This window comes from Salmo trutta, chromosome 20 (assembly GCF_901001165.1).
Source record: "Salmo trutta chromosome 20, fSalTru1.1, whole genome shotgun sequence".
Lineage (NCBI taxonomy): Eukaryota > Metazoa > Chordata > Actinopteri > Salmoniformes > Salmonidae > Salmo > Salmo trutta.
Window position 1 is genome coordinate 43,273,160 of NC_042976.1, and position 12,555 is coordinate 43,285,714.

Genomic DNA, 12,555 nt, shown 5'->3' on the forward strand with positions numbered 1-12,555 from the left:
AAATAAATGCATTTAGCTATTTCATGAAATGTTTTTAGAAAAGGGCCGTTTTTTTTCGTACTGGGGTAACAGCCCCCCCCCCCCCCCCCCCCTCATGTGGATGAAGGTCATGCTTAGGCGAATAAACTATAAAGGGAAATAAGTGTTATTCAGTTATTTAATCAAATGTTGTTTTTAGAAAAGTGACGTTTTTTTTAAAGTACCGGGGTAACACCCCCCACCCCTCATGAGAGAACTGGCCCCCGGTAGAAGATTACGGCATAGGGTTTCACACAAGTGTGTTAAAACCCTTTCAATCTGTTTTATTTACAAATTCTTAGTAAGTAATACTTAAAAGCTACGTCTTGTTTATAACCGATGCAATAAACTAAACAAGTCCGTCCTTTTAACATGCAACATGACAGGATCCTGTTGGCGAGGTACATTTACTGGTGCCTCTTATCCAACTACCATGGTTTCTTCAACTTTACTCCCTTCTTCCACTCTTCTCGGGCCCTCCGGACAGCCCGCTAGACAGCCCTTACTCTTGCCACCTCTGTGTCCTTCAACCTAACAGGGCACTTCAGGAATTTGTGTGCATGTTCGCCACCACAATTGCAGCATTTCACCTCAACTGGCATACGATACTCCTTCCATCTACATACACTTGACACATGCCCAAATATTTGACATTTATCACACTACATCGGATGGGCATGAAGACTCATACAGGGTATCTTACATAACCCAAATATATGTGCGAATGGAGAGACTCTTCTTCAAAGAACAAAAGAATGGATGGAGTGGGCTTCCGGGTCAGTTGGGATGTATCAACCACTATATCTACGTCTTCAGTTACATCCTTTGCACCCAATTCTAGTGCCACTCCAGAGATAGCCCTATTGATAGGCACCCTGCTTCGCAGATCCACACATGACACATTCCAATCTGATATTTTTCAGGTGCAAAGCACACTCTTTCTGCTCCTTGGACAAATAAAACAAAATACGTCCACTTCTTAACCTCACTGACACAAGCGTATCCAACGCATCTGCAATGTTTGTTTGCTGCTGTAATCCATTCCTTCTCACGCTCATCTCCGCCATCAGTTTCAAACAAAACATCCGCATCCATCATCTTCTCTGCTACCCTTTCCCCTCCTCCTAGTCATGCTGTGTTGTCCATGCCAACCACGAACCATAGCCAAGTCTGAATTCACATTTATACACATTTATATTAATTAAATATTGATTACACATACAGTTTAGAGCTGTCAAGTGAGAGCCAACAAGCAAAGAAACGGAAAACTAGCTAACCCACCCAAGGGTCCGGCAATGTGGTGATAGGTAATTAGCCCAGATCCATTTCGGTCACTATACCCCTATGGCTCCAATTCTACAGTGAAGTGATATCTACTATAGTGTATGAAATGTAACTAATATTGTAGGCTATCAAACCATGAAACATTGTTGACACATTCTTACAGATTAAGGGGAAATGTAACTATTTTGTGGTGACTAATTCAAAGGTTTCTAGTTGAAAGCTGGGTTATTCAGATGGATAATATATTGAACTACACTACCGGTCAAAAGTGTTACTACACATTCAAGGGTTTTTCCTTATTTTTGATATTTTCTAGAATAATAGTGAAGACATCAAAACTATGAAATATCACATATGGAATCATGTAGTAACCAAAAACGTGTTAAACAAATCAAAATATATGTTATATTTGAGGTTCTTCAAATAGCCACGCTTTGCCTTGATGACAGCTTTGCACACTCTTGGCATTCTCTCAACCAGCTTCATGAGGTAGTCACCTGGAATGCATTTTAATTAACTGGTGTGCCTAGCTAAGAGTTCATTTTGTGGAATTTCTTTCTTTCTGAGTGCGTTTGTTTGGGGGGGGGGTATACAGAAGATAGCCCTATTTGGTAAAAGACCAAATCCATATTATGGCAAGAACATATCAAATAAGCAAAGAGAAACGACAGTCTATCATTACTTTAAGACATGAAGGTCAGTCAATACGGAAAATTTCAAGAACTTTGGATAAGTTCATTAGAGTTACCAGCCTCAGGTTACCTGCACCCAACCACCATCATCCGATGGACCATACCCAGCTCAGTCCTCAGCTCAATACCCAGGACAAGCAGGGTACCGTCTGGGCTACCCTCCATCCTGGAGGCCCTATTCCATTCCTCTAGGAATGCCAACCTCCAACCCAGGTCCTGGAGCTATGTAGTACAAAGAAATACTGTTGATATGTGAAGTTTGCCAAAATAGTTTTACTTGGTCATTACTGACTCCATGTCTTAACTCACTTATTTCTAATGCAGTGGAATATGAGGAATTTGCGTATTCTACTGCATGGGAAAGCACTTCTACTCGAGATGCATTCATCTGAAAAGTATGAGAACTTATACCTTTTACACATTAAACTCATTTCTACTTATACTTGCTGTTATCATTATCTTATATCTTTATCAGGTATTGTCACGGTTGTCGTCTTCGTCTTCCGACGATATAACGAAATCGTCATCGGAAAATGTGGACCAATATGCAGCAGGTACGTGTATACTCATTTTTAGATGTATTACCTTTCAAACGGACACTCCAAAACAACAAAACACGCAAATGAACGAACAACAAACAGTCTGGCAAAGCCTAGGGCTGAACACAGAACAATCACCCACAAATCACAAACACAAACACACCCTCATATATGAGACTCTCAATCAAAGGCAGATAGACAACACCTGCCTTCAACTGAGAGCCCCAATCAACCAAACATAGAAACACACACACTAGATTCCACATAGAACTACCTAGACATAAACCAAAACCCGGACATACTAACTCAAACACCCTTTACACAAACACACCACCCCGAACCACATAAAACAAATACCCTCTGTCACGCCCTGACCAAACTACAAAACAATTAACCTTATATACTGGCCAGGACGTGACAGTACCCCCCCCTTAAAGGTGCTACCCCAGAAGCACCTTAACACAAAAAAAATATAAATACCCCCAAACAATACCCAAAAGAAAAATTCCCCCTTTCTAAAGGGAGGGAAGGGAGGGTGGCTGCCGTCAACGACGGCACTGTGCTACACCCCCCCTCCCCAACCCACCTATATTGGAGGCGGCTCCGGCTCAGGCCGTTCCAGGCTGTCTGGGCAGTCTGGCAGCTCGGGACGGTCAGGGCAGTCTGGCAATTCGGGACGGTCAGGGCAGTCTGGCCACTCGGGACGGTCAGGGCAGTCTGGCCACTCGGGACGGTCAGGGCAGTCTGGCCACTCGGGCAGGTCAGGGCAGACTGGCCACTCGGGCAGGTCAGGGCAGACTGGCCACTCGGGCAGGTCAGGGCAGTCTGGCCACTCCGGCAGGTCAGGGCAGTCTGGCCACTCCGGCAGGTCAGGGCAGTCTGGCCACTCCGGCAGGTCAGGGCAGTCTGGCCACTCCGGCAGTTCAGGGCAGTCTGGCCACTCCGGCAGTTCAGGGCAGTCTGGCCACTCCGGCAGTTCAGGGCAGTCTGGCCACTCCGGCAGTTCAGGGCAGTCTGGCCACTCCGGCAGTTCAGGGCAGTCTGGCCACTCCGGCAGTTCAGGGCAGTCTGGCCACTCCGGCAGTTCAGGGCAGTCTGGCCACTCCGGCAGTTCAGGGCAGTCTGGCCACTCCGGCAGTTCAGGGCAGTCTGGCCACTCCGGCAGTTCAGCGCAGTCTGGCCACTCCGGCAGTTCAGCGCAGTCTGGCCACTCCGGCAGTTCAGCGCAGTCTGGCCACTCCGGCAGTTCAGCGCAGTCTGGCCACTCCGGCAGTTCAGCGCAGTCTGGCCACTCCGGCAGTTCAGCGCAGTCTGGCCACTCCGCAGTTCCAGTTCAGCGCAGTCTGGCCACTCCGGCAGTTCAGCGCAGTCTGGCCACTCCGGCGACTGTTGACTGACGGGCAGCTCCGACGACTGTTGACTGACGGGCAGCTCCGACGACTGTTGACTGACGGGCAGCTCCGACGACTGTTGACTGGCGGGCAGCTCCGACGACTGTTGACTGACGGGCAGCTCCGACGACTGTTGACTGACGGGCAGCTCCGACGACTGTTGACTGGCGGGCAGCTCCGACGACTGTTGACTGGCGGGCAGCTCCGACGACTGTTGACTGGCGGGCAGCTCCGACGACTGTTGACTGGCGGGCAGCTCCGACGACTGTTGACTGGCGGGCAGCTCCGACGACTGTTGACTGGCGGGCAGCTCCGACGACTGTTGACTGGCGGGCAGCTCCGACGACTGTTGACTGGCGGGCAGCTCCGACGACTGTTGACTGGCGGGCAGCTCCGACGACTGTTGACTGGCGAGGCTGGGTTTACGCACTTGCCGTTTAGTGCGGGGAGCGGGAACAGGACGAGTCGGACTGGGTGGACGCACTTCCGGGTCCGCACGAGAGACAGGAGCTGGAAACCCAGGGCTATGGAGGTGCACAGCCGGTCTAGATCTTACCTCCTGCACAACCCGCCTTGGCTCGATGGAACTAGTAGCCCTGCACGAGCGGAGTGCTCGTACAGGGCAGACTGGGCTGTGCAGGGGCTTGATGGTAGCCGTGCGTAGAGCGGGAGTTGGGTAGCCTGGTCCTCGGAGGCGTACCGGCGACCAGATGCGCTGCGCAGGCATCCTCCTACCAGGCTGGATGCCCGCTCTAGCACGGCACCTGCGAGGGGCTGGAATAACTTGCACCGGACTGTGCGTGCGTATGGGTGAGATATTGCGCTTCTCAGCGAAACATGGCGCTCCCCACCTCATACGCTCCTCCATATAACCACGGGTAGCTGGCTTCCGGCTCTTCCTTCGCCTAGCCAAACTACCCGTGTGCCCCCCCCCAAAATTTTCTTGGGGGTGCCTCTCGTGCATCTCCTTCAGCGCGTCCACTCTGGCCTCGTACCAACGCCTCTCTGCCTTGGCTGCTTCTATTTCCCACTGCGGGCGGCGATACTCCCCAGCCTGATGCCAAGGTCCGGCCCCGTTCAGAACTTCTTCCCAAGTCCACTTCTCCCGCCAGTCCAACTCGAACGCCTTCTGCTCCTTCCTCTGCTGCTTGGTCCTTGAGTGGTGGGTGATTCTGTCACGGTTGTCGTCTTCGTCTTCCGACGATATAACGAAATCGTCATCGGAAAATGTGGACCAATATGCAGCAGGTACGTGTATACTCATTTTTAGATTTATTACCTTTCAAACGGACACTCCAAAACAACAAAACACGCAAATGAACGAACAACAAACAGTCTGGCAAAGCCTAGGGCTGAACACAGAACAATCACCCACAAATCACAAACACAAACACACCCTCATATATGAGACTCTCAATCAAAGGCAGATAGACAACACCTGCCTTCAACTGAGAGCCCCAATCAACCAAACATAGAAACACACACACTAGATTCCACATAGAACTACCTAGACATAAACCAAAACCCGGACATACTAACTCAAACACCCTTTACACAAACACACCACCCCGAACCACATAAAACAAATACCCTCTGTCACGCCCTGACCAAACTACAAAACAATTAACCTTATATACTGGCCAGGACGTGACAGGTATATATTTCGTCACTGTATCAATTGTGGCTGTGTTAACATTTGTGTAAGTGTCAACAATGTATTGTATTATTTCTGTCTTACCATTTCATATTAATGTGAGCTGTTTTCTGTTTGTGTTTTGATTTTTTTTTGTATTTGTGTAATGGTAACATTTGAACATTTCATCTATCTTACAGTGAGGAAGTACGTGTTTTTGTAATTAAAAACACAGTTGTGTATTGGACATCATTGTAAGTACTTCATATTTCATTTAGCGTCCTTACTACCTTCATTACTCATTAATTATTACTGAATTATATAATATCGTAACACATTTTTACATGAGAAACTTTATGAGGTTGAAATATTTTTTACCTATCATAGTAATAGCTTGTTTTTCTTACACCTTTTTTTGTCAGCTATTGTATTCTTGTCTGCTGCAAAGGGCCAAGATAATATTGTCCCTTTTCATACTGTATATACAACAGTACAGTGTTAAACATTGGAGATTGATATTTGATCTTAATAATCTGTGTTTAGGAGGCACTTTCCTTTGAACTTCGTGCTGCTGGCTATTTTTGTCAGTAATGATTGCACAAAATAATCTCTATCATGTTTTAACCGATGATAATACATAATGGAAATATATGTACAGTATAGATATTTTAAGACTTTATTGTTTTATATTTCATATTTTAGAAAGTGGCCATGTCCTACATGACAGGAACAATATCAAGGTTTGTAATAGGATTTTAATATATATATATATATATATATATATATATATATTACATAATGCTACTACAAATACTCATGTAAGGTGCAGTGTCATTTTTGTTTTGTCACTCAATCTACTTTGAATTTCTTGCAGTTACTATGACACAAAAGGAGTGTTTCTGACCGATGGAATAACAACAATTGTGTGTATAATTGTCACTATCTTCTGCATTCTAACTAAGGTGCATGTAATAACCTTGCCTCTTGAGAACCTACAGCGTAGCTTGTGAGAGTGTCTTTGTTGTCAGTGTCAAATGCCTCCTTTGTCTAGGATTACAACGGGCGACTGTCTTTAAAATATTCATGACATTTTGGGTAAGATCTTGCGCAATTCCTCCTTATGAAACCAATGATCTAAATAGCATAAATGTATGCTTATTGTACTGTTACACATTCCATGTGTAACAGTACATTCAATGATGTGAATAACATGTAGCTATGTCTATGCTCACGTCAGGTGGATTTTACATCTTGTGGGGGACTTTTCGGTATTCTTGCCATCGTAGTCTTAGTTACAGGGACAATCACCGCCATAGTACTATCCTTCACGCATGTAAGTGCCTCGGTGTGGTCAAATGTTGAACTACTGAAAAATAAAGCTGAAATAATAATATGCATGGATCTTTTCACATCAAATGCACTTCAATAGGAAGGCGTATCTCTATTTGTAAGTACACTATATATACAAAAGTAGGTGGACACCCCTTAAAATTTGTGGATTCGGCTATTTCAGCCACACCCGTTGCTGACAGGTGTATAAAATCGAACACACAGCCATGCAATCTCCGTAGACAAACATTGACAGTAGAATGGCCTTACCGAAGAGCTCAGTGATTTTCAATGTGGCACCGTCATAGGATGCCACCATTCCAACAAGTTCATCACATTTCTGCCCTGCTAGAGCAGCCCCGGTCAACTGTAAGGGCTGTTATTGTGAAGTGGAAACGTCTAGGAGCAACAACGGCTCAGCCGTGAAGTGGTAGGCCACACAAGCTCACAGAAAAGGACTTCCAAGTGCTGAAGCACGTAAACTTCATCTGTCCTCGGTTGCAACACTCACTACCAAGTTCCAAACTGCCTCTGGAAGCAACGTCAGCACAAGAACTGTTTGTCGGGAGCTCCATGAAATGGGTTTCCATGGCCGAGCAGCCACACACAAGCCTAAGATCACCCTGTGCAATGCTAAGCGTCGGATGGAGTGGTGTAAAGCTCACCGCCATTGGACTATGGAACAGTGGAAACACATTCCCTGGAGTGATGAATTACGCTTCACCATCTGGCAGTCCGACTAACGAATCTGGGTTTGGTGGATGCCAGGAGAACGCTACCTGCCCGAATGCATGGTGCCAACTGTAAAGTTTGGTGGAGAAGGAATAATGGTCTGGGACTGTTTTTCATGGTTCGGGCTAGGCCTCTTAGTTCCAGTGATGGGAAATCTTAATGCTACAGCATACAATGACATTCTAGACCATTCTGTGCTTCCAACTTTGTGGCAACAGTTTGGGGAAGGCCCTTTCCTGTTTTAGCATGACAATGCCCCCATGCACAAATTGAAGTCCATACAGAAATGGTTTGTTGAGATCTGTGTGGAAAAACTTGACTGGCCTGCACAGAGCCCTGACCCCAACCCCATCGAACATCTTTGGTATGAATTGGAACGCCGACTACGAGCCAGGCCTATCACCCAACATCAGTTCCCAACCTTGTAGCTTAATGGAATAAAGTCCCCGCAGCAATGTCCCAACATCTAGTGGAAAGCCTTCCCAGAAGAGTGGAGGCTGTTAAGCAGCAAAAGGGGGACAAACTCCATATTAATGCCCATGATTTTGTAATGAGATGTTTTATTTTTATTTAACTAGGCAAGCATCTGCTACAAGACCATGGTGCTTGCCTACGGAGCTGTGAGGGGAACGGCACCTCCGTACCTTCAGGCTCTGATCAGGCCCTACACCCAAACAAGGGCACTGCTTTCATCCACCTCGGGCCTGCTGGCCCTCCTACCTCTGCGGAAGCACAGTTCCCGCTCAGCCCAGTCAAAACTGTTAGCTGCTCTGGCACCCCAATGGTGGAACAAGCTCCCTCACGACGCCAGGACAGCGGAGTCAATCACCACCTTCTGGAGACACCTGAAACCCCACCTCTTTAAGGAATACCTGGGATAGGATATAGTAATCCCTCTAACCCCCCCCCCCCCAAAAAAGATATAAATGTACTATTGTAAAGTGGTTGTTCCACTGGATATCATAAGGTGAATGCACCAATTTGTAAGTCGCTCTGGATAAGAGCGTTTGCTAAATGACGTAAATGTAATAAATTATTTTTTACAATGACGGCCTACACCGGCCAAACCCGGACGATGCTGGGCCAATTGTGCGCCGCCCTGTGGGACTCTCAATCACGGCTGGTTGTGATACAGCCTGGATTCAAACCAGGGTGTCTGTAGTGATGCCTCTAGCACTGAGATGCAGTGCCTTAGAACACTGCACCACTCGGGAGCCCATGTTTGACAAGCAGGACTCCACATACTTCCCGTGTGGCTCAGTTGGCAGAGCATAGTGTTTGCAACGCCAGGGTTGTGGGTTCGATTCCCACGGGGGACCAGTACGAGGGAAAAAAATGTATGAAATGTATGCATTCACTACTGTAAGACGCTCTGGATAAGAGTGTCTGCTCAATGACTTAAATGTAAAAAAAATTGTATGTGATAAATGTAGGCCTATACATACAGTACAGAAGGTCCTGTGTTTTCTTCCACTCGCAGGTCCCACGGCTTCACGTGCTATATGCTGCAATTGGAGCTGTCGTTTACACACTGGTTGACTTCATTGAAAACCCTCAGTATTTCAGAGGGAATTGGAGAAATTGAGATTTCTCTTGAACCAACCTGTATGGAATTAACCATTTTTATTTTGACATTTTTAGCACCGAGCGACTCATAGGAAAACGTGAGCTTTCATTCACGCCAGAGGAGTGTTTTTGGAGCACTTTCACTTTATGTTGACATCGTCCAGATCTTAATTTTCCTCTTGCATCTAGTTGGCGCTTCCACAGAACAAAGGCAGGAGGATGACATTTGACCTGGTGTGAATCATCCTTCTATTGTATTTATTCACCCAATCTGTCACTGCTCCTAAACAAGAAAAATATTTCCAGAATGGATGTTATGAATGCAACAGGCTTGTCTGAATGACATGACTTGACCTATGTATTTCTTTCAAAAACTTTGTCCTTTCGTTGCCTTTTTTCCTGACAGTACACATTTAAAACATAATTAAATGTTAAAATAGCTCAATAAACAGTGTGCTTGCATGCATCCATTGATCTATATTACAAATGACAAGTATATTCTAACATTGCTTCTCTTAGAAATTGTATGTGATACACTGTAGAAAGGGATGAATTTTCCTTGAGATATACATTTCTGATTATCTGAACCCCTCCTTAATCGAGACAAGTATATATCAGAAGGTTCCTGTAGTTCTGCAGTTCGGTCTGTGAAAAAGCAATTATTCCATGGGGACTTAATTACAACCCAATCACCAACCTAACTGATTTAGGAAGGAATAGAGGGGGGATGTAATGAAAAAAGCATGTTCTCATATACAGCTTATCAGTGTAGGGACTTTTCCAATTATGAGCCTACTGATGAGTTCTTCCCTTGAGTTGATTTCAGACACTATTCCTTTCAGGTGCCATTTCACCATGGTTCTTTTCCTGACAAAAAAAGCGCTTTATCATGTCCACCAATTATAAAAAGTATAATGAACCCTGAAATATGTTTCAAACATGACATCAGCCGTCCCCACAGGTAATTAAAAGACTTCTACATTGTTTCTCAAGTAACCAGGCTTGTAGTGATAAAAACGCCGGAATGAATCAGCGGAGAAAAGCAAGCTCCTTAGCACATTGTCTATAGCAAAGAATGTGTTGAATACGATAGGGGTTGTTTCTTCCATAAAACAACACAAAGAAAGTGAAATGTGCTTTTGAAGTTCTTAATACTTTTTACTTTAAAAAAAAACTATTACAACTTAAATGTCAGCAGACCATGATTATTTATTAGTCATACCTCTGTAGTGTGACAAAGACTGGTATCAAAGTTGATCAAACCCATAGAAAAGGGTTAAGACATACAACACATGTTAAGTAATCCATAGGTGAGCCTAAGCCAACACATCCCTTAATCATATTCCACTTCTGTATTGTGTATTAAGACTCTTTCTCCCTTATATTATCAATCTATTTCTTCATGTGTCATTTTCTATTACTGAATACTGTTGACCGTAGTACCCTGGCTTGATTCTCTATTTGTTCATCGCAGTAGCACTTCAGTGTCATGGCACTAATTTCTCAACTCTGTCTGGTGTATTGGAGATGAATATAGATTCCCATGTCCTGCATCTGTCTCCAGTGGTGATGGCCGTTCAGGGGGTCAAGCGTTTGGGGTCACGGGGGAACATGGAGACCTGGCGAACATTGTGAAGACCCAGGTAGAGCATGCAGACTCTTTCCAGCCCTGAGGGAGAGAACACTTATGATGAGTATATTTAGAGTACCGTTAATGTTTTTCATAATGACTATATTTACAATGAGTATATTTAGCATATATTTACATCGGATTTCATATTGAGAGGGTATGGGTTTAGAATAAGTATTTAATGTCTTACCAATGCCACCACCTCCGTGTGGGGGAGCTCCGTAACGGAAAGAGTCGATGTAGGACTTGATCTTCTCCAGATCTGCATCAACAATTTACATATCAGCACCAGCCACCAGTGTAACATAGTAAAAATATGCTTATTCTCTAGCAATCGCTTGAGAGGAGGGAAGGAAGCTTGATTTATTGAGTGACCAATATTGCCGCCCTGAAAAACAAGGCAGAGTTGTCTAATTACCAATGTTGTGGTGAATGGCCCTCTCAGTGAGCAGCTGGGCATCGTGGATCCTCTGAGCGCCAGAGAGGATCTCCTCTCCTCTCATGAACATGTCGTAGGAGTTGGAGTATTTCTGAAGAGGAAACATCAGTCGTATAACAAGTTCAATGAATGCCACAATGGTGTCATGAGCATGTGTTGTGTGTGTGTGTTTAGTGACGCGCATACTTTGTCATTGGGGTCAGGCATGGTGTAGAAGGGCCTCACTGCCAGGGGGTACTTGTCCAGCACATAGAAGTCAGTGTCATACTAACAGAAAGGAAACAGAGATGAGTTAGTCCGCTTTACAGACAGAAATTACCTGCAGGTGTACCTACAGGTAACTGCCAAAAATAAAGGAAACACCAACTTGAATGTCTTAATAGGGCATAGGGAAACCACGAGCCAGAACAGCTTCAATGCAGCTTGGCATAGATTCTACAAGTATCTGGAACTCTATTGAAGGGATGTAACGCCATTCTTCCAAAATAAATTCCATAATTTGGTGTTTTGCTGGTGGTGGAAAATGCTGTCTCAAGCACCGCTCCAGAATCTCCCATAAGTGTTCAATTGTGTTGAGATCTGGTGACTGAGACAGCCATGGCATATGCTTTACATCAGTTTCATGCTCATCAAACCATTCAGTGACCACTTGTGCCCTGTGATTTGTTATCCTATGGGGGCACAGCCATGGTAGCCAAAATAATGGCCTACCCAGCATTTTTACACATGATAAACTCAGAAACCACACCTGTGTGGAAGCACCTGCTTTCAATATACTTTGTATCCCTTGTTTACTCAAGTGTTTCCAATATTTGGGCAGTTACCTGTAGACACAGAGAGTAATATAACTACATTTGTTGTCACCCCAAGAAGTCAATGCAAATGAAAACATACCTTTTCTTTCACCAGACGACCAAGCAACTTCTCATTTGGAGTGCTGTGAAAATTGTTAAACATTTGACTTTAGATCAATTAAAAGATAAACAAGAAAAACATCAGTTCCCGACTTACAAACAAAGTGGTCTTCATTTGAACTTTACTTTAAGGTGTTATCAACAACAGGTGTAAACGTAACACTGCTGCAAACTCTTGACCTGCCACAGACCTGAGGTCCTCCTCGTCTCCCATGTCCACCCCGGCCTCTCGGAGCATGGCCACGCCCTCCGTGTACTCCAGCCTCAGAGTGGGCTCCAGGAACTTGAAGGGCTCACTGGAGTACTGCTTCCCCACCGTCTGGATCTCAGTCTGGAACCTGGACAACACACACACACACACACAGATAAACAAACAAGCGAGCGCACA

General features: G+C 45.1%; 1 protein-coding gene and 1 pseudogene across 1 annotated transcript in view; one reads left to right on the plus strand and one right to left on the minus strand.

The window, feature by feature from the left end:
- The first annotated feature begins 773 nt into the window (after window positions 1–773).
- LOC115156378 (protein lifeguard 3-like) lies at window positions 774–9,490 on the plus strand (annotated as a pseudogene).
- An 883-nt stretch (window positions 9,491–10,373) lies between these two features.
- LOC115156110 (aspartate--tRNA ligase, cytoplasmic) overlaps window positions 10,374–12,555 on the minus strand; it is a 31,008-nt gene continuing 28,826 nt past the window's right edge. The window contains exons 13-18 of the mRNA XM_029703417.1: window positions 12,359–12,505; window positions 12,148–12,190; window positions 11,440–11,520; window positions 11,233–11,344; window positions 11,005–11,076; window positions 10,374–10,853 (exon numbers count right to left, since the gene is read on the minus strand). Coding sequence (XP_029559277.1) covers window positions 10,762–10,853; window positions 11,005–11,076; window positions 11,233–11,344; window positions 11,440–11,520; window positions 12,148–12,190; window positions 12,359–12,505 — 547 coding nt within the window. The 3' untranslated portion in view covers window positions 10,374–10,761. The remainder of the gene's footprint in view (window positions 10,854–11,004; window positions 11,077–11,232; window positions 11,345–11,439; window positions 11,521–12,147; window positions 12,191–12,358; window positions 12,506–12,555) is intronic.